This window comes from Calcarisporiella thermophila (assembly GCF_041956535.1).
Source record: "Calcarisporiella thermophila strain CBS 279.70 unplaced genomic scaffold VTP21scaffold_31, whole genome shotgun sequence".
In the NCBI taxonomy this organism is placed as follows: domain Eukaryota; kingdom Fungi; phylum Calcarisporiellomycota; class Calcarisporiellomycetes; order Calcarisporiellales; family Calcarisporiellaceae; genus Calcarisporiella; species Calcarisporiella thermophila.
In genome coordinates this window covers 115,753-138,018 of record NW_027192221.1, presented here as the reverse complement: position 1 = coordinate 138,018, position 22,266 = coordinate 115,753, and the positions used below count along the sequence as shown (strand labels likewise).

At 47.1% G+C, this 22,266-nt stretch overlaps 10 protein-coding genes across 10 annotated transcripts; 6 read left to right on the top strand and 4 right to left on the bottom strand.

The window, feature by feature from the left end:
* Positions 1 to 123: 123 nt before the first annotated feature.
* VTP21DRAFT_7612 (uncharacterized protein) lies at positions 124 to 1,002 on the top strand (the record flags this gene model as incomplete). Its single annotated transcript, XM_069398373.1, has 1 exon — positions 124 to 1,002. One exon carries the CDS (start codon positions 124 to 126, stop codon positions 1,000 to 1,002), a length of 879 nt encoding a protein of 292 aa, XP_069246405.1.
* Positions 1,003 to 3,276: 2,274 nt separating this feature from the next.
* On the top strand, positions 3,277 to 4,065 carry VTP21DRAFT_7611 (uncharacterized protein; the record flags this gene model as incomplete). Its single annotated transcript, XM_069398372.1, has 1 exon — positions 3,277 to 4,065. The coding sequence occupies one exon, from the start codon at positions 3,277 to 3,279 to the stop codon at positions 4,063 to 4,065; it is 789 nt and encodes a 262-aa protein (XP_069246404.1).
* Positions 4,066 to 4,312: 247 nt separating this feature from the next.
* On the bottom strand, positions 4,313 to 4,866 carry VTP21DRAFT_7610 (uncharacterized protein; the record flags this gene model as incomplete). The annotated part of the gene is made up of 3 exons (XM_069398371.1): positions 4,313 to 4,489; positions 4,556 to 4,702; positions 4,801 to 4,866. The coding sequence occupies 3 exons, from the start codon at positions 4,864 to 4,866 to the stop codon at positions 4,313 to 4,315; spliced, it is 390 nt and encodes a 129-aa protein (XP_069246403.1).
* A 314-nt stretch (positions 4,867 to 5,180) lies between these two features.
* Positions 5,181 to 7,536, top strand: VTP21DRAFT_7609 (uncharacterized protein; the record flags this gene model as incomplete). Its single annotated transcript, XM_069398369.1, has 6 exons — positions 5,181 to 5,345; positions 5,413 to 5,670; positions 5,741 to 5,853; positions 5,917 to 6,188; positions 6,265 to 6,494; positions 6,562 to 7,536. The coding sequence occupies 6 exons, from the start codon at positions 5,181 to 5,183 to the stop codon at positions 7,534 to 7,536; spliced, it is 2,013 nt and encodes a 670-aa protein (XP_069246402.1).
* Positions 7,537 to 7,745: 209 nt separating this feature from the next.
* On the bottom strand, positions 7,746 to 9,179 carry VTP21DRAFT_7608 (uncharacterized protein; the record flags this gene model as incomplete). The annotated part of the gene is made up of 5 exons (XM_069398368.1): positions 7,746 to 7,930; positions 8,021 to 8,251; positions 8,317 to 8,979; positions 9,036 to 9,081; positions 9,141 to 9,179. 5 exons carry the CDS (start codon positions 9,177 to 9,179, stop codon positions 7,746 to 7,748), a joined length of 1,164 nt encoding a protein of 387 aa, XP_069246401.1.
* Positions 9,180 to 9,549: 370 nt separating this feature from the next.
* On the bottom strand, positions 9,550 to 10,341 carry VTP21DRAFT_7607 (uncharacterized protein; the record flags this gene model as incomplete). The annotated part of the gene is made up of 1 exon (XM_069398367.1): positions 9,550 to 10,341. One exon carries the CDS (start codon positions 10,339 to 10,341, stop codon positions 9,550 to 9,552), a length of 792 nt encoding a protein of 263 aa, XP_069246400.1.
* Positions 10,342 to 10,519: 178 nt separating this feature from the next.
* On the bottom strand, positions 10,520 to 11,258 carry VTP21DRAFT_7606 (uncharacterized protein; the record flags this gene model as incomplete). Its single annotated transcript, XM_069398366.1, has 4 exons — positions 10,520 to 10,583; positions 10,653 to 10,883; positions 10,958 to 11,081; positions 11,150 to 11,258. 4 exons carry the CDS (start codon positions 11,256 to 11,258, stop codon positions 10,520 to 10,522), a joined length of 528 nt encoding a protein of 175 aa, XP_069246399.1.
* A 1,326-nt stretch (positions 11,259 to 12,584) lies between these two features.
* Positions 12,585 to 15,512, top strand: VTP21DRAFT_7605 (uncharacterized protein; the record flags this gene model as incomplete). The annotated part of the gene is made up of 5 exons (XM_069398365.1): positions 12,585 to 13,080; positions 13,143 to 13,288; positions 13,360 to 15,017; positions 15,095 to 15,250; positions 15,317 to 15,512. 5 exons carry the CDS (start codon positions 12,585 to 12,587, stop codon positions 15,510 to 15,512), a joined length of 2,652 nt encoding a protein of 883 aa, XP_069246398.1.
* A 494-nt stretch (positions 15,513 to 16,006) lies between these two features.
* On the top strand, positions 16,007 to 17,912 carry VTP21DRAFT_7604 (uncharacterized protein; the record flags this gene model as incomplete). Its single annotated transcript, XM_069398364.1, has 6 exons — positions 16,007 to 16,735; positions 16,803 to 16,982; positions 17,043 to 17,124; positions 17,197 to 17,463; positions 17,532 to 17,711; positions 17,779 to 17,912. 6 exons carry the CDS (start codon positions 16,007 to 16,009, stop codon positions 17,910 to 17,912), a joined length of 1,572 nt encoding a protein of 523 aa, XP_069246397.1.
* A 332-nt stretch (positions 17,913 to 18,244) lies between these two features.
* On the top strand, positions 18,245 to 21,999 carry VTP21DRAFT_7603 (uncharacterized protein; the record flags this gene model as incomplete). The annotated part of the gene is made up of 5 exons (XM_069398363.1): positions 18,245 to 18,310; positions 18,440 to 21,507; positions 21,583 to 21,639; positions 21,718 to 21,847; positions 21,910 to 21,999. The coding sequence occupies 5 exons, from the start codon at positions 18,245 to 18,247 to the stop codon at positions 21,997 to 21,999; spliced, it is 3,411 nt and encodes a 1,136-aa protein (XP_069246396.1).
* Between the last annotated feature and the right edge of the window lie 267 nt (positions 22,000 to 22,266).

Genomic DNA, 22,266 nt, shown 5'->3' with positions numbered 1-22,266 from the left:
ATCAGTTGCCAAGGATTTTTGTCAAATTGAACGCTGCTTACTATGAACACTTGGCATATTCAAGTTATATGTACTGCTCAAAAGTCCGTATCCTTCTTTCATCTCTTCAGTAATTGAATACCCATGGAAGCCGCTCCGAAAAATATCAACTCCTCCGACGCTTTAGAGACGGTCGTCGTTCCCCTCGACCCACCCCCAAACCCCACCATGAAAAGCGACAGTTGGCGCAGCAAGATCGTCACATTTCTCGGGTTTGACTCTTTACTGACGGCATCGTTGTGGTTTGTATTTGCAGGCGCATTTATGGGGTTTGCATTGGCCCGCATGGAGTATTACGATCCAATGGTGGTATGGAGTCGTGGCATATTTGGGCCTAAACCACTCGATCGATCCTCGTTAATGGTGATCGGGATGCAGTTGCACCTGGCAGGGGCCCTGCCGGCCGCAGTCTTGGCCTTTTTCCAGTTTATCCCGGCCATACGCAAACGCTGTATCTCGTACCACCGGTGGGCGGGACGAGCATGGTTCTTGTTTATGACATTGGGTCTCGTGGGGGCCGGAATTCTTGTCCGGTATGGCTATGCCTTCACAATAAATACTCAGGCAGTCAATGTTGTCGCTGGCACGGCCGTTGTGTTCAGCATGATCATGGGATACATCAATATCCGCCGCAAGCGTATCCAACGCCATCGTGAGTGGATGCTACGCGCCATGGTCCTAGCCTCCTCCATCCTTTCTGTGCGGGTTATTATTGCCATTGTTTTTCCCATGCTTGATTCAATTCATGAGTCAGGCGCGCAGAAGTTCTACGAAGCATTAAGGTGCGAAGATCTCCCGGACTCTGCTTGCCCCAAAGGCGTAAGTGCGATAGCCGTTCCGGTCACAGGCAGTTTGACAGGGGTGACCTTTGCCGGGTCTGCAAGCTTTATTGCCATGATCCTCCACGGTATCGCAGTGGAAGTTTGGATCGCAAAAAAGTACAGGAAAACGGTGTTGCCTTGATTACTTCCTTGTTCCACTCTTTTTGTGATAGTGTCAGAAGCTAGTACAAATTCAACCTTGTTAGTTTGCGTTTATTTTTACGCCATTTGAGCCCTTTATAGTTTCTCAAGCGAGCTGTGTTAAAATAATACCAGCATTTTAAGTAAATGAAGCTGAATATGATCTACAGTATTATCACTAGATTGTAGTGTATTATATTATGCTGTATGCTTTGTTAGAGTCGTCGCAAAAAAAAAATATAATAAAAGAAAACCGCCCAGCTAAGCAGCCATTAGTTATACTCCGCGAGAGCTGATGCGTGAGCTTGGGGAAATTTCTAGTATCATTCAAAGGATCCTTAACCACAACTATCGCACTGAAGTCTACACTCCCTCTGCTTAACGGTTAATACAACATTAGTAAAACTCATTTTGGTGCAATCAAGGTCGCGCGTCAGAGTTATCAAGGGCAAGTAATGGTTTATTTCAGACGCCCCAATATTCTGACTAATAAAAACTTAATAAAAAATGAATCCACTTAGTCGGACCATATAAGGAGCGGAGAGAAAGTGCCTGGAGGTGTACCCCATCGTCCTTGAAGAATCCAAACGCATCAAGTTGGGGCGTATATTAAAGCGGGGTATTTGTGTTGTGGCTACCAGAATTCTCCATGGTTGTCTAAAAAAGAAAAAAAATCAACGATTTTTACCTTTTTTTTCAGTGGTCACAAATCGCTCCCTCTCTCCATTCTATTTCCATTTACTTCTGAGATACTTGTGTGAACCAACGCATATTCTATTAATTACTTACTCCAGCGGGGGATCTATTATATATTAATAGAAAAAGTCAGTGATCAAGCCGTATTAATAGAGGCGCGGATTAGAGACCAACCTTATGAATAGTATCTTTTCCTAGCCTCTACTTCGGAACGGGGTCAAACTACTGTCGATATCCTTTGTCTCAAAATAATAGGGGAACTAGCTGTCAAGCGCCAATCTAAACGAAACTCCGGTAGTATACACCTCCATTGACTTCGAGAGAGGAATAACCGGGGTGTCGCTTGCAAAAATTAAATGCGGCTCCATGTTTGCGGGGTACCATTTTGGAATATTTCAGAATATCGTTCGAGGCCGGTGTCATTCTAATAAGGTGGTGCAACCTCCCAGGATTCCAGAAGTCAATCTTATTACCATATTGCTGAGGGTCAGCTTGTCGCAAGGTGTTCAACACTCGACTGTTCCAAGAACACAGTCCGAAAGCAAAATGGCAGCAAACAATTGGCGAGCGTCGAGAGACTCCCAGCACGGCAGACTCATTTCGCCTGCCCTCCGAACTCGCACCGCAGGGCCAAATTGAGATTAGACCCGCAAAAAAACAGAATAAATGACAGCGAAATGAATCTTGCGTGTATTCCACCAACAAGGGAGAGGGCCCTATATGGTCAATGAAACCACTTTAAAAAGAAAGCACATGGACCAGTTCACCTGACCGATGCCAAAGACAAGGACCGTCCGCTGCCAAAGTCAAGCTTGGTGCATTGCGCCCGCAAATTCCAGACGGAATCATGTGTTTGCCACCTGGCCCGTTCTCACGAAATGGTGCCTGAAAATATCGTAAAATCTGTTCATCGGAAAATGCTTAGATAATGAATTTAGTTTGAGATGTCCCAGTGCGTGAAACCAGTTTGGCACCTAGTATTCATTATTAATTCTGTGTGAGTTTCGGATAATATGATGCCTCCTTATCTAAACTATTTTTCTCAGCAAGCATGCCAGCTCCGTCGCTTGGATGCCCGCTTGATTTCCTCCGCGCGTCGATTCCCTCCCCCCCTTTGCGGCTTGTGGAATGTGATCTGGCCTCCCTCTCCGATCTAACTACAAGGAAAATTGCAAGCGCTCACACCCACAGGGACATCTCCCATTATAAAGTGACACATGTCAAATAGAGCTTATCGGTGTAACGCTGACCTTAAACGCCCATTCCCCGTGCGTTGCAAGGAAAACAAAAAAGCGGGTGATCATAGGTAGAGATTCACTTGATTATACTCTCCTTATCCATCACTTCGTGGTGGTCTTACATTCTTATAAATAACCCTTATTCCTTCGGCCGCACTCCCCCGTTTTTTCTCTGAAAATAGTTTCCAACCTTCATCTTCTGGAATTGTAGTCATACACCTCAACTTATACGCACGCTTTCTGTGACTGAGAGGTTGCATCGTTTTCTTCCTTTTCCCTCTCTTTTTTCTTTCTTTTTTTTTTTCTTTGTATATATATATACAGCTTCTTTCCGTAGTGTGATGGACATTCAGAGTATACTTAACAACCCGAATGACAGTCGCCAGTCTCTCGTAACGCTTGCCGCCATGGCGGCCTCCCACCAGCGTCTAGGGCTCTCTCCCGCCGCTGTCACAACAGGAGACCGTCCCTACATCTGCGCCTTTGCCGAGTGCGGAAAGGCTTTTGTGCGCCGCTCGGACCTCATAAGACACCAGAGAATCCACACGGGCGAGCGGCCGTTTGGGTGCCAGTGGCCCGGTTGCGGCAAACGATTTATTCAGCGAAGTGCTCTCACCGTGCATCTGCGCACCCATACGGGCGAGCAGCCGCATACTTGCGAGCATCCCGGTTGCGGTAGAAGCTTCTCAGACTCGAGTTCGCTTGCCCGCCATCGGAGAACCCACACTGGTTTGAAGCCCTACGCTTGCCATTTCCCAAGGTGCGGGAAGCAGTTCACCCGGCGAACAACGCTTATTCGTCATCAGCGCACCCATGAACCATTCTCTTTACAAAGTCAAGTCCAAGCCGCCGCACAACCCCATTCCCAGCCGCAGCACCACCCTCAGCTACAACAGCAGCCGCAGACTTTGGAACGCTCGTCGCCCTCCTCAGCCTCAACTGGTCGCTCACCATCCCCCTCCATGTGGCTACCGGTCACTCCGCGGTACTCGTTTGATTTCAACACGGGCGTCGCCCAACAGCAACCCTATTTCTGTGTCAATACTCCCAATGGGGCATTTCCGTTGCATCCCGTGCAAATGTATGAACAACAAAAGTTTGGCTGGTACCAAACGGTCCCCTCGTGGTAAATGCCTCCTCCACGTATTTATATTGTATATTGTATAGTATATATGCAAGATATTTCTTCCTTTGCTTTTTCTTTCTTTTTATATAAAGCAATCTTGAACCCTCTTCATCTTATATCCTCATACGTATTTGTAATGCCATGTTCATTTCGCCCGCATCCTTTTCCCTACTTTTTCGATAATCTAACTAAGTAATAAAGATGTGCTTCTATTATTTCTATTTCTATCTGCTTTTGGCATAGTATGTGGGTCAAGAGTGTTTTGGCTCGTTTTCATGACTCTGCTCGGGTTGCGGTTCGGCTTGCTCCGATTCCGCCTCCTCCCGGAATCCAAATGCACGCGGCAGATTGAGCCCCACACGTTTAGCTGCTAGCTCGATTCGTTCCGCTTGATCTGCATTAACAGGCGAATATCTCTCGAGCAGCTCCTAGAAATTAAAAAGAGTCAATAAGCAAATGCTTTGCATGCTATCGACTGCATGTTTCACACTTGCCGAATGCTTGCGCCGGCTTTCCAAGAATAATAGCACATCCTCGGCATCCTGCTTGCGGCGAAGCAACTCAGCTTCAGTGGATATGGGTTGTCGGAACGATTGGGAGAGATGATGTCGGTGGAAAGTGTTTTTAGTGGGGCGAACAAACTAGACAATGAGAGATCCATTGGATTTAAGCACAATGTTTAATGTGTCCAATTACAGAGTTGAATTAAATAAACGAATAATGAGGCTAAATGGGATACCTGAAGGTTAACTTCCCGGAGAAGTCGTCGATACGTGGTTAAGATTTCTTTTTTCCCTGCTGCCATGACTCTAGTTTCCCTGTGATTAGAGCGTCGTTTAAGAGCATTCTTTCTTGCTTGTGACTGAGATATTTGACGTTTCTTTGGCAAAGCCACATCTGAGTTCGTCAAAGAGAAATGAAGCGAGTTTGCCGAGAGCTGACCCTCAGGCACCTGTTCACACTTCTTGATGCTTACATAGAAAACATATACTTTTATTATTCTATTCCCGAAGGGAGAAAGGAACGTAGAAGAATCGACCCTTCATCCTCTTCTTTTTCTTTATTTTTATTGTTCTTTATATTATTTTAATTCGCTTTTTCCACCCCTTTACTCCTACCATGAATAGATCCGCCCTCCTATGTTTTATGTTTCTGATCATCCTCCTACTTGCTAATGTTGCTGATGAGAGAAGAGATCAAACCTCCATCAAAGACACACTCGATAGACGCATTTTGGAGCGTGACACTTTAGCAAATCAGACCTTTCACTCTAATGAAACCATTGTAATAATTTGGATCTGACCTCTTACGTGTTAATTTAACGGATTATAACTAACCTTACGCTACACAGATATTCCCTCAAGAACTCCAGACTCAACTGGATTCCCTCTTAGATTGGGCCCACAGCAATCCTCCGGCTGTTTTTTACCAAAATGTAACCGGTTTGTTCCGTGGAAATTGGCGTTTCGAAAACTTCACTTCACTCTTACCTGACAACAAAACGCTGACCGATGACGCGCGGGGTAAGTTCGGTTGGAGTGAGGGAGGAAGCTACACGCTGAATTTAAGATCGAGTGAGACTGGGGTTGAGGATGTAAATTATATAGAGGTAATTATGATGCCATTTTCAAATGCTCTAGAGTTCGGAGAAGTTAAAAAAAATGCGATTTTCTTTCTAGGGGCATTTAAGAATAAAAGACGCAGATCGAAGTGATTCTGATGTACTATTGATTACGGAGGGTGTGCACTTTTTGTCAAATGGCACATTATATCTATTTAGCGTTCCAAAGTCGTAAGTTCCCCTCTTCCCCCCTCTTATAGTCCGATAATTTGGACTAACCTCCTGAATGAGTAGGCATTATGGGAATAATAAGACCCTGGGGTATAATGATCTTCTTCATGTCTTCCCCAACAATGCTTCATTCACTGCTGCGCAAACTGCAATCCTGTATAAGCTCAACGAGAAGATCGAAAAGCTAAAAGGGATGCTTAACCAGGGCACGGAGCATGTAGATGACTCAGAGCCACGTCTTTCAGTGGCCACAGAGTGCGATTTCTACTTTGTGATGCAACTCCATCCTGTCCCGGAAGGTATTACACGAGAGCAGATGATTGAACTCGAAAAAGGTGCCCCTTATTAAGTTTTATTGAGAACCGCTCATCCTCTAACGCTTTATACCTGTCCTCTCCCCTGTATCTATAGAGATGCAGGACCCTCAGGGTATCTCTACAATACGCGCACCGCCACTTGAAGCGACTTTCTATCAATATTCAAAGAACTGTAGCTTGGTATTGTCTGGACGTGATGCTTTTGGCATGAAGCTCGAAAAATTCTACGCAAAGGGTGTCAACTACGCAGCAATGGCCTCAATTTTGTCCCTCGTGCAAATCTTTTTGCTCATTCACCAAATGGAGTACACACCAACTCCTTCGGTATTTTATTGTTTATCTCTTCTCTCAAGCCCCATTTTCTTAACTCCTGTCCCCCTTTTTTTTTTAGAGTGTCTCCAAAGTTTCTTATTGGACCATCGCTATGCAGGCTCTTATGGACGCCTATCTCTGTCTTCTTCATTTAACGACGGGAGTCGTGATCAACTCTGTATTTATCCCATTCTCAAGTGCCTCGTTCTTCACCTTCGTGCTGGCGTCCATTTTTGGCATGCGCTATCTCCTCGTTATCTGGCGGATCCAGCGGCCGGAACAAATGAGCTATTCGGCGGCACGAGCCGAGTCCAATTCGGGAGCAGCTGGCGCCGAGTCGGAGGGAGGAAATGGGGCTAGACCAACCACACTTCCCACCGCCACGACCCCTCCCGATGACCCGAGAAGAGATGCTAGCATGATATACTCGCGATTCTTCATCACTATGGTGCTTGGCTTCTTCATCTTCTCGATGGCCACAACACGGTCGGCAGCGGTCCAGAACGTGGTCATAGCCACCATCTCTTTCGCACTCTTCTCTTTCTGGATCCCGCAGATATTCCGCAATGTGGCGCGGGGGTCCTGCAGAGGCTTGAGCTCGTACTATGTTTGGGGAATGAGCGTGACTAGGCTCGCCTTTCCCCTCTACTTCTATGGCTGTCCGTACAACGTGATGGGATACGACCCAACCCTGTGGGTATGGATTTTGGTTGTGTATGTACTCGCGCAGGTACTGATGCTGCAGGCACAAGAGGCATTCGGCCCGCGGTTCTTTGTGCCGGAAAAATACCTGCCCCCAACCTACAACTACCACCCTATCCTCCCCTCCCAGGATGATGTGGAAGCATCCGGCGCGGGTGCGAGAGGGGATTGCGCCATTTGCATGACGCCTGTCGAGATCGAGTCCATTGGCGCGGTTGCGGGTGGAGTTTTGACGGGGAGAATGGGATACATGGTCACGCCCTGCCACCACCTCTTCCACACGGAATGCCTAGAAAGGTGGATGCGAATTAAACTGGAGTGTCCGGTGTGTAGGAGCTTCCTCCCGACCTGACGTGTATGTTTCCTCGATGTACGGTGGTGTTATCTCTTTTCTTCAGTATTTAGTTTGGATATAGTTTGTAATATGTTTCCAATTATCATTCTCTGCTCCCGTAAATCAAATAAACCTCTCTCTATATACGCAGCATTAAGTAATTAACAAGAAAAACAAAAATAGCTACAGCAAAAAAAAAGTGTGAAGAAAGCTGGGGTTCGATCCCGTTAGGCCATGAGGACTCGCTTCAGCTCGCTTATGAATTCCGCCATCTCTCCGCGAGCAAACAGATGTTCTTTACGAAGTTTTGCAGGCAATTTTGCGGTAAGGGAGGCGTCGCGCGAAGTGTCGAGGATAGGCTGGTAGCGCATTTGGGAGCCGTTCTCTTCCTCGGACAATTTAAAATGAAGCGCTAACAAAAGATAGAGAGGGAGGGTGGAGGGGGAGAAGAGAGGTTAACACATACTTTTCTTCCCTGGACAAGGAAAGTTGAAAATTTTACTTCCAACCATCCCGCTCATCAGGCAATCGAACGTCTTCCCCCGCACCTCTCTGACTAGCACATTTGTGATATCCTCGTAGAAAGAGAGCGTCGCTTTGATACTCTTATCCAATTGGTAGCCCATGGACTGGCGCTTTTCATTTCGCAGAGATTGCGAAAGTCGCTGGACTTGATCGGTGAGGAGCTTATTTTGCGCGATCTCAGCATCGCGTTCGATCTGCAAAATTTTGACTATGATAGAGTAGTTTGAAGATTGAATGAGAGCCCTTGGGAAAATCCAAAACCATGAACTATACTTTGCTCTTTGAGAGTGCTGATATCATCCGTATCAGCTGTATCAACTAGGGTATTGGTAGAGAAGATGACACTCTGGCCCGGTGTCAATGGTCTAATATCCGACGCTTTCCGTTCTCCCGCTTCAATTGACTCTTCTATTGTTTTCTCCTTCTCCACTGACTCTTCCACTGTTGCTTCCTCCACCAAATTCATATCTTCACTCTCATCCTCCTTCCCTTTTTTCTCCCCTTTCGCTTTGTTTGTTTTCTTCGAGGTGGTACGTTTCTGCTTTTTATTCTCTGTGACTACATCCTTGGCCCTCAGCTTTCGTTTTTTCCGGGTAATCGCCTCGTCTTTTTCCATTAACTCCTCATTCTCTGCCCTCCTCATTTCCTCCTCTTCCTCTACTTTGCTTTGCTTCACAACCGTTTCTTTGCCATCTTCGGTGGTACTTTGGTGCTCTTCTTCATTTATCGTTTTCTTTCCACGCCGACCATTCTGTCTTCGCTTCGCTGGCAGCTTTTCAACATTGATCCCCTCCTCATATTCAATCAAAGGTTCCGCCTTCTTGCCCCGTACTCTGCGTTTCGGTTTAGTGTCTTCCGCTGTCTCTTCTTTCTCTTCCTCAACTACCTGCTTCGCATTTCCTTTTCTCCTTCCCCCTCTTTTTTTCCCAACTTCCTCTATCCAAAAAAAATTAATTTCCACAATTAAAAACAATAAATGCTAACTAAAATACCTTGTTCAAGATGATTTTCCTTCTCTTCGCTAACAGCTTCCTCTAGCTAATAATAACGGTTCGGTAATGGAATTGTGAAAAACAAAGAAATGCTGATGTGATTACCTTTGAAGTTGATTTGGCAGCTTTCTTGCGGGGAGGCATAGGGTGAGATAGGGGGGTGCTTTTCAGGGGAGAAGTGTGTGTAGAGGAGTAGGAATGGGATTGTGGTAATTCCGGCAATAGTATTATTCTGAAATATTGGTAAGTACCGTCGCGTCAATTTGAGCTTTCAAAAATTTACGCGTATTTTTATCGAGCTTGTTTTTTTCTATTATAACTATTTACACGGGATTAGGAGAAACAAAGGGGTCGTACATGCAAAACAAACAAAAATAAGTGTAATGAAAATATTAAAGTTGAAGAATGGAGAGAAAGTATGGCTTGGAATATATGCAAATAATGAACGGTACAAAAAGAAAATGAGGCTGAACATAAGCGATGTCTGTTGCACACTCTAACCACTTGCTCTTCTCTATGATCCGCTCAGCGGAAAATCTACCGCAAGCTCATCGGTCGCCTGTTGCTCCTCCTTCTCATGCACTTTCCTATGCTTGATCAATGTAGATCTTCTCGTGAACGCCCTTCCACAACCACTAGTCTCACACCGCCACGGCTTCCATTCCTTCACATGTGTCCTTCGATGTCTCGCCAATGAACTGGAGTCGGCGAATGCTTTTCCACATCCGGAGTGTTCGCAAACATGAGGCTGCTCCCCCGTATGCGTGCGGAAATGAACCGTCAGCGCGCTGCGCTGAATAAAGCGTTTTTGGCAGTTCGGCCACGTACAAGCAAAGGGTCGATCGTTGGTATGAATACGTTCGTGCCGGATGAGATCTGACCGTCTAGCGAATCCTTTGTTGCAGGTGGTGCAGACATGATGTTTCTCCTGTTTCGATTGCTCCTGTTTAAGAGAAGGAGGTAGGGCGGTGACTTGTGGCTGATTAAATAGGTTTAGAGATTGCTGAAAATCAGGAATGGGAGGCGGCCGTGTCTGAACTAAGGGACGTTGCTGAATTGGGTGCTGCGGGCAGCTCTGCTGGGGCAGTTGGTAGTAATGTTGTTGTGGCGAAGCGTAGATGGTGGAAGGGAAAGAGAACTGGGCGAAATTGGTAGAAGCACCAGGATGAGATAAATTGTTTGGCGCGCCGGTAGCAGATGTGATGAGCCCTAGGTCCTCGAGGGTACGGCGATGTTCCAAGGGCATGAAATTTTTAGAGTTTTTGTTGAAATGCTCCCCTGAATTGAGTATGTTGCTTATGTCCATGCTAATGGAGTAGTGATGAGATATATGAAATTTCTTTGCCCACAAGTTTTGAATTCATAGGGTGACAAGCCACACAAAGAAAATTTCACGGAATATATAGAGATCAGAGAAAACTGCCGGATAGTTGATAATAGGAGAGCTTTAAAATAGAAAATGTATATATATAGGACAACGATGATTACAGGGTAATGTTATAGCTATATTCCGTTTCGGTGTTTTGTGCAACCCACAGGATAGCCGTGCTATTAAGAAAATCATATGGTTACTAGGGTGTTCAGCAGCAATCCGCTCAACATGATCGAATATATTACCTGAGCATGATGAGTCCATTTTGGACGACATTGGCGATGCCATAGTTTACTCCTGGAGGTGGGACATTGTCTACTATATACTTCAAGCATAGGACTGTAACTGATCCAGCTAGACCTCCTGCCATCAAAGCGAACCCGATGAAGAGAAAGAGGCGAGCCTTCCAGGCAATACTGGAGCCAGAGTAGGAAAACGAATCGGCATGGAGTCGTCCCTTATCTATAGCATTCACGCTGATGTCGAGCAATTAGGAGAAAATAAGAAAATGGCATCATTTTTCAAGAAATCAGATTAAATGGAAATTTACATGATCATTCCAAATGTGCTTAGAATTCCAGTCACCCAATCTTCAAATCCAATGCCAATAGGTGAGTTTGGCAGGCTGGAGCAGACTACTGCATCGATGAAAGCCCACCAGCCCAGGGCAAATACTGTTCCCCCCAGAAAAGATTTTATTATAAGTAAGGAGAAAATAAAAATGAATTCCAGGATGACTTACATGCCCCAGAGATGTATACGCCAATATCGCGTTGTTTACCTCGGAAAAACCGGATTCGTGGCAGCGGAAAGTTAAATATACGGCGCTCGTCTTGATCCCAATGAGACATCTTTTTTTTTATCGATTACTGAATAGTGCAATAGCAAATTATTTTAGAGCGCAGCTTTTTTTGGGATGTATGACAAAATTACTAGTGACAATAGACATTGAGCCATTTTGATAGAGCAATCTGAAGGCTGGATTGCAGCTCAAGATTGCAGCTGCTCCAGGCATTGCGGGTCGCCCCATAGCTTATCTCTACGTTCATAAGGAGCACCATATTTCGTGCGTGTCCAACCCGTATTCACCATGGATCATGGTCCCTTAGTGCTAAAATCGCATTCGACTCTATACCATTGATTACAGTGATCTTCAGCCTGATCTATGGCTTTTCTTATAGAAGAATATCTCCGTCTAATTAATGCCGCCTCTGCTCCACGACCACACTTCGCAAGGTGGACCGCCCAGCTTCAATAAATACAGCCAAGAAGCCGAACTATCATTAGGTTATTGCGGCTATCCATTTGCTCAGGTAACCTCGGAAAATATGCAGTCACGGAGAGTAGTGCATACTTATCCAGTGCATCCTTCTCCAACACCTGCCGTCGATTTTGTTGGCAAGCCATTTAGATGCCCATTGAAGCCTATTTGCGGGCAGTATGAGCGCAAATCGGCATGCTCAATTAGATAGGAAAACCAAGATACGCGAATGAATGTGCCGATAAGAATGAGCGGCGCATTGGGGATATCCAATGTGGACGCCCCTTCAGCTTATACCGCCGGGCTTATAGCTCCTATCTACAGAGAACGTGCTCTGGCTGCTTTTTGCCTTCCATTTCATCTTCTTCCTGGCGCGAGAAGGTTGCAACTTTTTGATTACACGTTTTCGAAATGTCACTCCTTTCCAATATCCGTCCAATGGAATTCATTCGTTGAACCATGCGTCACGACCACGGGCAAGAGCACTAATTTTTCATTTTTTTTTTTTCGCGCGCGCTTTGGCATTTTTCTCTTTACTTTTGAATCGAAGAAGAGCGTAAGGATCGCGCGGTTAATCATAGCCACCGAGTTGCTTCCTTTACTTCACATGTCGCTTGTGGTCTAAAGCCGAGGTATTCTTCCATTTTCTCTAGTTTTGCTTCATGATCTAAGTTCTGAGGCCCTTCCCCCTTTATATTAAAAGAGACTCGTGATCTTCTGTTCTCACCACACCATTGCCGCTTCAATTTTCTCTCGGAGACCGTTTGAACGGTCTTAATTGCCAACTGAAAGTACGCTAATAACGACTAGGTTACGAGACTCATAGCTGATTTTGCCCAAGCCTTGCAACGTGCCAATTACTCCTCTCGATTTCACCCAAAATTAGCAGCCTTAGTTGGGAAACTACATCTACCCTATGGCCAGCAATATCTCGCAACTCTACCCTAACAGTCCCAACAAGCACGACTTGAATGCACCGGCTACGGTATCCACGGCTGCTAATGCTTCCGTCCCCCCTGTCCTTGAAGCCGAGCTCAATTCGTTCAACAATACGTCCCTTCTCTCTGGTCGCAGTCAATGTGAGTGGGATTATGGGAATCCTCTGGAATCCGATCGCCGTTTCTCAGAAGGGTGGCCCCGCCATCTTTCTCATTCGATTTCCGGAGTAGATGGCAGACCGCCCATCCGCCCCCCTCCAGGATTGGGTACGGTTTCGCCCCCACTCCAGCCAGATAAGGACTACTCGGCAATAATGACGAATCCTTGTCCGCTGACTTCTGGGAGACCTGGGCATGCTTTTGATCCCCTGAAAACCTCCCCGTCCTTGCTCTCCTCGCCTTTTACCCCTTCATTCGTTACCGGCTCTCCACAGATCGGCACGCTTTCTTCAACCGCCTCCCCTCTTTTTAATCGTAAGTGGATCCCAGTTAGACAATGGGGTTATTTGAATAATCCAATCTCTTGTGAATTATAGCATACGAGGATACCTTTCGCTTGCCTCGACCAGCAACCAATTCCCTATCCGCCCTGACGAGCAATGAAGACGACTTAGATGACTGGGAGCGGGCCATTAGTCATATCCCGCAACTCGAGGAGAACGCGATTAGTGCTGCAGAAATGGTAGGTCGCTAAGCTTTCTCCAAGTACAAGCGGATATAGAATGATTTTTATTTTCCTCTGCTTTGCTTTAGCACGAGGCCTTCTACAGCCTAGGTTACGAGCCTCCTTTACACCGAACAGAGCCTCAGCACCCCCTTGGAGGTCCTAATATCGGTGCAGCATCTCTCTGGAACACCGACCGCACGCGTACTCTTACTTCTCCGCCTCTGAGCTCAACTCGTTCATCGCCACACCAAGTCTTCCCATCCTCATACTCTTCCGCTCCACAACAGTCGCACCAGCATCCGCATCAACCTCAACAACATCAGCAACAGCAGCAGCAGCAGCAACAGTCCCAGCAACAGCAACAACAGTCGCAACAAAGAAAAACAAGCAAAGAGGATTTGTTTGGGATGATGGATCAATGGCGACGCATGTCTACCCTATCTTCTTCTTCTCAGAATGCTAGCGGAGGAATGGGTGCTATGGGAAACATGAATTATATTGACACACTGGTGGAGTCAATGGCTGAATCCTACTATGCACAGGCGCATGCGCAGGCGCAGGCACAGGGACAAACACAGCTCCATTTATCCCCGGTAGTGGGTGCAACTCCTGGGACTGACGGATGGAACGACAGCTTTGGACTCACAAACTCTAGGTCATCAAGCGGCTCTTCTTTAGTGGGATCGAAATTGACGGACGCATTATCCCAGCTTCCACAACCACCGCCGCCGCCACCTCCCCAACAACAGCAGAGTGGAGATGTATCACGTCGACCCTCTTCCTCAACCGCTGGCTCTCTCAATTCCAACAACGCCAACTTGAATAGTGGGGGCGGGAAGAATTTTCCACCAAGATTCTCATCAGGTGGAGGGAGAAAGGGATCGCTCGTGCAAACTCCAGCGGCAAATGGCGGTGGAGGGGATCAGAAATTTTCTCCTCCTTTCGGAGCAGCCACAAGGCGCTCACCTTCCCTTGCACCCGGCTGGGAGCAGCTGCATCAACCACAGCAAATGGAGGTGACACCCGATATCTCACGGCTGATGGGGAAGCTTGCTCTAGAAGATGCTCACTTTCAGGGTCTCCCTGCACAAAAGGTGATGGGCGAAGAGAAGATGGTGAGCGACGTACGCGGTTGGCGGAAGCCCGATCTCCCGGCGGGAGCTCAAGCAAGAGTAAATATAGGTGGAGGAGGTGGTGGTGGGGGTGGGGGAGGAAGCGGAAGCGGCAGCAGTAGCGCCGGGGGATCGCCGGCCTTTTTACCCGTGACAGGCGAAATTTTGTCTCCTGCAGCACTTCTTGCGTCTCAGTTAACAGCAGCAGGTGGGGAATATGGATATATAAAACCTTTGTCGGCGCCACCCACTTCTCCTTGGCCCGCGGCTACGCCTGAGCAACCCCGCAGCATGCCCTTAAAACCCAGCTCTTCACAACCTTCTCGTACTAATGTGCTATCTTCGTCCACCCCCAGCAACAAAAACAACAATAGTGTGGCTAAAGAGACATCAGATGGTAAAGATCACCCATCGTGTCTCGCAAATTACAATTTGAATCCTAAAATCTTCAACCTGAAACCTGCGAATGCCCGTTATTTCGTAATCAAATCCTACACGGAGGATGACATTCACAAGAGCCTGAAGTATGGGATCTGGGCAAGTACAGAGATCGGGAATCGAAGACTGGATAAGGCCTTTCAAGAAAACGAGGGAAAGGGGCCCGTGTACTTGTTTTTCAGCGTGAACGCAAGGTGGGTTCTCCATTGTCTTGGGATCGGTGGAGAGAGGGGCGTGTGTTAACCTGTATTTTGCATGTTGATTTTAATAGTGGCCACTTCTGTGGGATGGGCCAGATGCTTACTGCCGTGGACTACTCGACAAATAGCACGGTGTGGGCACAAGACAAGTGGAAAGGCGTTTTCAACGTTCGCTGGATTTTCGTTAAGGATGTGCCAAATGCTGCTTTGCGCCACATACGTGTCGTGTAAGTCTCGTGTCGCAAGCGCTTGAAACTTGTCTCATGGTGCTAACATCCCCTTATTGCTAACAGAAACAATGATAACAAGCCTGTGACCAACAGCCGTGACACACAAGAGCTCCTGCCGGAAGCGGGTCGCGAAGTGCTCCGTATATTGTTCGAATACAAGAGCCGGACCTCGATCCTGGATGATTTCGAATGGTACGATGCGAGGCAGCAGAGCGAGGGGCGCGGGAACAATACCGAAGCAAAGGTGTCGCATGTATAGTGGGATGGACGGACAATTTCCTCAATACAATTTATTCGTATTTTTATTTCTATCTATATACCGAATGGTCGCTTCTTAATACTGAGATTTTTTTTGTTTTGAACAATCGCCTTATGCTATCCTTCATACTCTACTACATCACTTTACATTTTTTTTCCCCTTATATTTTACAGTTTTTAACTAAGACTTTAACTTTTTTTTTTATTTTTTATTTTTGAAAATTTCTGTGCTGTACTTTAAGATTCTCGAATTTTTATATGAATTTTTTCAGAGACAACGGTTGAACCAAGTGCGGTTTCTGACGAAGTATTGGCCGAACTCTAATGTGACGTGCATTGAGAAACCTTTGATTTGAAAAGTGATTCCTTAATTCATATTTTTATCCCCTTTACATATTGCTATTCCTCTCGCTCCTACTCTATGATTCGATGAGCTGACTGCGCCCAACTTCTTGAGAACCCACTCTTCGTTATTAGACTAAACACAAGCTCGCCATGGAATCGCATCCCCTCGCAAACGCTCGCAATTCGGCGGATTCTTCCCGTGCTTCCAGCCCCGTCCACGCTAACTTCTCAAGCAAGACTGACTCGTTACCGCTGTTGGAGGCTCGCGAGCCTGAATTAATAGGAAATAGCAGGCGAAAGGTCTTATCTACGGCTGAGAAACTACTGATCCAAATCCAGCGCCAGAATTATCAGCACGAGCATGACGAAGCATCCGATGCAACCTTTGAGAAACATAATCTAAATGCCAGCTCACGTCATGGAGTGAGCATGGAGAACAAACCAGGAATTACAAGACATGTCAGCGATCTTCTTGTCGATATTGGTGACTGGTACTCCTCTGAGGACGAAGCGCTTGTACATGAGGGGGGAAGGAGAGAGTCTTTGGAGGCTGATATGTTATTGAGTGGGAATTATCTCCAGGAGAAAGGACGAAAGGGAATCCGATACGATGTGCTTGAGGAGTATATGGCGTCCAGTGGGCAGGGGAATGAAGGACAAGAGGAATGGGGGCCTCACCGAGCTTTCCATGCACAAGAGCAAGAGAAGACCGTTCCGTTGCGGTTTACCTTTTACTCGACCGCTACGAATACAGTGCACGCTCGCTCATTGCACGAAATCCCACAGCCTGGCCAGAGTTTATCGGCCTTATTGAAGGCAGGATGTTTTTGGATTGATGTCCTGAGTCCGACTGACCAGGAAATGCGCTTGCTGGGCAAAGTATTCAATGTCAGATAGGTCCTAACCTAAATGCTAGACTAATCTCTATCTGCTTGGTTTAATGTAGATATTCAGGTTGCATCCTCTGACATTGGAAGATGTCATTCAGGAGGAATCCCGAGAAAAATGCGAGGTTTTCAAAAACTATCATTTTATGTGTTTCCAAGGTTATGACCAGGATCCACACTCGAGTGCACTGGAGCCGCTGAGCCTCTATATGATTGTGTTAAAGGAGGGGATTCTGACAGTAGGATCACATATGGTATAAGTCACGGATGGAGTATTAACATGGAATTTTTTTTTCTAGTTCCATTTCCAGCCAATGCCATATCCTGCTCAAGTACGTCGACGTATCAAACAATTGAAGGGATTTGTGGAGATTAGCCCGGGTGCGTAAGCGCAATTTCTTAATCCATTCTTTCTCCCTCTTGCTTAACACAAGCTCACCGTCTGGGATGTAGATTGGATCAACTATGCCCTTATTGATTCGATAACTGATTCCTTCGAACCGATAATCAAATCAATTGCGTTCGAGGTGGATTCGATCGATGAGCTGGTGCTTCTCCTCAAGGAGAGCGAGCAAAGTGACATGCTACGTAGGATTGGCCACTGTCGCAAGAAGTTAATATCCATGCTACGGCTCCTCGGGAACAAGCCCGATGCGGTCAAGGGTCTTATTAAGCGAGTGGAAAATGCGGATGTACTACTGTATCTTGGGGATGTGCAAGGCAAGTCTATTTTGTCTTTGGATACCTTGCTGCGATTCAATGAATTCATGCTGCATGTAACTTTATAGATCACATAACCACCATGAATCAAACTCTCAGTCACTTGGAGAAAATATCGTCCCGTTCGCATTCCAATTATCTCGCTCAGATATCCATGGAGATTACCGCCACATCAAATGCCACCAATGATATTCTTGCGAAACTCACAGTTCTTGGGAGTATTCTCTTGCCAATGAACCTCATCACTGGTAAATAGCCGCTCTACATCGAAGCAAGAATAGGGAAAGGATCGTTGACCCATGTTTTTTCAAATAGGCTTATGGGGCATGAATGTGCCCGTGCCAGGTCAATTCTCCGAGTCACTCAGCTGGTTTTATGGAATATTTTTGGCGCTATTGTGTTTCGCCACTCTTTTAGTTTTGTTGCTGAGATTTATTCGCCTGCTCTGAGAAGCATTCCTGGATGTTCATATTTATCCCTATTCTATTGTATAAAATCGAGAAAGAACTGCCAACCTTTTTTTTGTCGTGAATTCAGATTCGGAGGGAATTGGATGACGTAATCATCGCGCAAAGAAAACATTTTTTTTCCTCTTCACGCTCATCTTTCTCTGCATTCTTATAAAAAAGGAGGGTGAGGAGACAGTGTCTTCTTGAAGCTACTGTACAATATTCTTTGTGATTGTTGCTAGATCGTTTTGTTCCGAATAGAATAATCAACTTAATTTTCCTGTGTTTTATTCGGTTCTTTCTCGATCATCTTTATTCTTCCTCTCCCGACTATGTCATTTGCTGGGTACCTATTTGGCAATGTCGACGAACATGGACGTTTGGAAGGGTTCGATGAGGTAAGTCGTGCGTTCATTCGCTTCATTCCACTTGATCATGGGCTGCATTTTATGTTCTACAAAATCGATTTTATTGATCGCAACCACTGCTTCGATTTATTTCTAATTTCGTTCTTTTCTTGGTGCTAGGAACTGCGGGAGACATTAGAGCGCGTCGATGCGCAAGATCCTGTCTTGGGTGAACTTTTCTCAGTCAAATCGCTCGGTCTTGGCGATGAAGATGAGCCACCCTCAACGCCGTTTGACACAACCACTGTGTCCACCACGGCACACTCTGCTGATGCCGTTGATTATTCGGATTTTAATGAAACAGTGCCTGATTTTGCGACCAACGACATGCTGAATGACAAATATTATCAGCTTGGGATGAATGCTGTGAAAAGTGTTCCTTCGACTCATGCACCTGTAGATGAGGATTATGACAACATCGACACACCAGTGCCCGTAAAAATGGAGGAAGCAACAACAATAGATGATTTGGCCGCGGCGATGATTAGGGGTGGAGTGACCAATTTGGGAGCCATGCTACAGTTACCCACCTCGACAACTCCCTCCGCTGTGATGCAGGCGGCAGCTGCGGAGGCTCTAGGATTTCTGACCTCGAAAGGGCCAAAGCCTTCCTTGCCGGAGGTGAAGTTGGAGCCGGTGCAACCGAAGCCCATCGATATTCGAGAGCTATACCCTGCTTTTGAGAAGGACAAGATCCTGCGGTTTTCAGAACTGTTTGCCCCGCAGATTGTGGTTGAGAATCGGCTACGGCCTAAATCTAGGCGAGGGTCACGAAAGTTGGACCAAATGTTCGCGGTTGAGCCGGACGATCGTCAGGTGTTTGTGAAGAGATTGCGACTAGACCCCAAGACGCATTCGGAATATATGTATTCGCAAGGTTGGGCACCATTTCAGCCAATTGATTATGATGATGATGAGGAGGAGGATGCCAGGGTTCCGGAGGAAACCAAATTGGCGGTAGAGTCGGCCGCCAAAGTTCCGACGGAATCAGAGGCATATCATCGCGTGGTGGTCGACCCATGGGAGGAGAAGATTCTATGGGACGCGGATACGGAAGAGGAGACGTATGAAGAGAAAAAGCGAAAGAGTAGCCTATTGACGAAGGCATCCGAATCCACGCCAATCTCATTTCGAAATTACGATCTCGAGGGTGGCGACTGGCTCGACCTGGTCGTCTGGGATGATCGCCGTGCATATGTGCCACCAGCGAAATTGCTGCTCAACCTAAACGATCCCTATATGCCGTTCTATACACCCTACTCCGACGCAGACAAACCGGCTAATATGGGACAAGCAGAGCCCAAGGTTTCGAGAAAGGGGAGGAAATCGGCGACCGCCGCCCCGAAACCTGCCCCTAAGCCGACCATATCCGAGGCGGAAACTCACGCTCGACTACAGATTGACCGCTATAACATCTCGAATGACCGCTTCTACGAGGCTCAGCGGGATGGCCGCTTCCACCGGGTCCGGCAAACCTTCGGGCAACTGGTGGTGCAACACTCGTTGCCTGCATTGAAGCTGCAGTCTCCGTTCTTCAAGACTAGATTGACCAAGGCCGATCTCCGCTCATTCCATCGCCCCCCCATCTCCTTCCCGCTCCACCAGGAGCTGGGCTTCACACGCGTCAAGGCGCTGAAGAAGAAGAAGCTTAAGAAGCGCGAGGGCGAAGAGTATATCCGTACATCGCGGGATATCACGCTAAAGGACACGTCGACTTACATCTTGCTTGAATTCTCCGAGGAATACCCGCCCATCATCTCCAACGTCGGGATGGGTAGCCTGCTCATCAACTATTACCGGAAGAAGGATATCAGTGACAATCACGTTCCCCACGAAAAAATTGGAGAGCCCTTCGTGTTGGATGTGGCGGATGTGTCGCCATTTCTGAACTTTGGTAACGTGGAGCCGGGCCAGACGATCCCCACGCTCTACAACAATCTCTATCGCGCGCCCCTTTTCAGGCATACGCCGCACGACACCGACTTCTTAGTGATCAAGAACACCTACAAGAACCAAGTACGATTCTACATCCGCGAAATACCCCACCTCTTTGTTGTTGGTCAGACTTATCCGGTGCAGGAGGTGCCGGGTCCGCACTCGCGCAAAATCACCAACACTGTCAAGAGTCGGCTCCAGGTTATCGCCTACCGCCTAATCCGGCGAAACAAACACCACCGCCTGCGGATGACTAAGTTAATGAAGTATTTCCCGGAGTACACCGAGATCCAGATTCGCCAACGGCTAAAGGAGTTTGCCGAGTTCCAGCGCAAGGGTAACAACACCGGTTTCTGGAAGCTGAAGCCCACCAACCCCTTGCCCAGTGAAGAGGAGTTGCGAAAGCTGGTGACTCCGGAGATGGTGTGCTTGTACGAGAGCATGCTCGTGGGACAACGGCTTCTCCAGGATGCGGGCTACGGCAAATCGGATGTGGATGAGGACGAGGGGGAGGAGGGGGAATCGAAGCTCGATATCGAGCAGCAGCTTGCCCCCTGGATCATCACCCGTAACTTCATCAATGCAACGCAGGGCAAAGCCATGCTCAAGCTCTATGGCGAGGGGGATCCGACGGGCCGCGGCGAGGGATTCAGCTTCATTCGTGTTTCCATGAAGGACATCTTCCTTCGGCAAGGCGAGTCGGCGGCAGAGAAGCTGGCGCAACTGGAGCAGAGACCCAAGAGTGCTCATCGCTATAACGTCGCGGAACAACAGCAGGTGTATCGAGAAGAGATTGCTCGCATTTGGAATGCACAATATCAGTCGCTAAGTAACCCTACCGAGCCGGAACTCACTGATGAAGAGCGAGGCGAGAGCGAGGCGGGACGAGGAGAGGAGGACGAGCTTGCCGAATTCTACGGAGTCTACTCGCGTATCCTCAAGCGCGAGCCCACGTATTACGAGGAGGATTATCCCGCCTACACATTGCAGCATTTCCGCCGTTCCACCTCGCCGCTTACATCGCCCGCATCGTTCGGTCGTGAGCGCGCCACCTCGGAGGACGACAATTTCTCGATGGGTGGGAGTATGTATTCGCGGTTTACGGGCGCAGGTAACCGCAAGACGCTTGAGATCAAGCGCAAGAAACGACTCAACACGGGGGAGATCGTGTGGGAGACGGAGCATGTGGAAAACCCGGCTGTCATTAATGCCTATTTAAAGTCGAGGCGAGAAATTGACGAGCAGATAATGAGGTGAGAACCCTTGTTTATGTATGGTGCACTTGCCTTGAACCGGCATTAACTTGGCCGATTTTTTTTTTCCTATAGTGCTGAGCTCTTGGAGCCGACCGATGATGAGGAGAGGAATAGGCGGATGAAGAAGAGGTTAGTCCCCCTTCGCTTCATTTCATCTCCCCATCCTACCGAAGCTTGTTACTCACACTGCGTTTTTTTCTTGTTTAGGATTCAAGACGAACTGGCCAAGCTCCGCCGGAACCAGGAGCGTCGTCGCCAACGTATGGCTGCAAAACAGGCTGCACTTGCCGAGAATCCGGTACTTGGATTGCTTGGGAAGAAGAAAGAGCAACTTGTGGTACGTTTCCATATTTCCTGATATCTGATCGGAACCAGCTCTAACTCTTTTTTTCCCATTAGCGCCGTTGCGGAAATTGCGGACAGCTAGGCCATATGAAGACAAACAAGAAATGCCCTAAATTCAACGCAATGCAGAACCAGAAAGCGTGAGCGCCCCTCCTCACTCGATAATTCGTCCTTATGCGCTCGCGTCGCCTTGATATTATTCGTGTTCTTCTTAACATATTTTGTAATATACTTTCTACCTTTATGATACTGAGTGTTTTTTCATTCTCCCTTTTTTTTTCTTTACGATTCTTTTGTGTTTATGTAATATAGCTCTCATTTTTCTCTTTTTTTCTTCCGCGCATTAAATCCTCGATGGCATCATTGGGCTCCGTTTGTGAGTAATAAACACCGATTGCACCACTTCTCTTC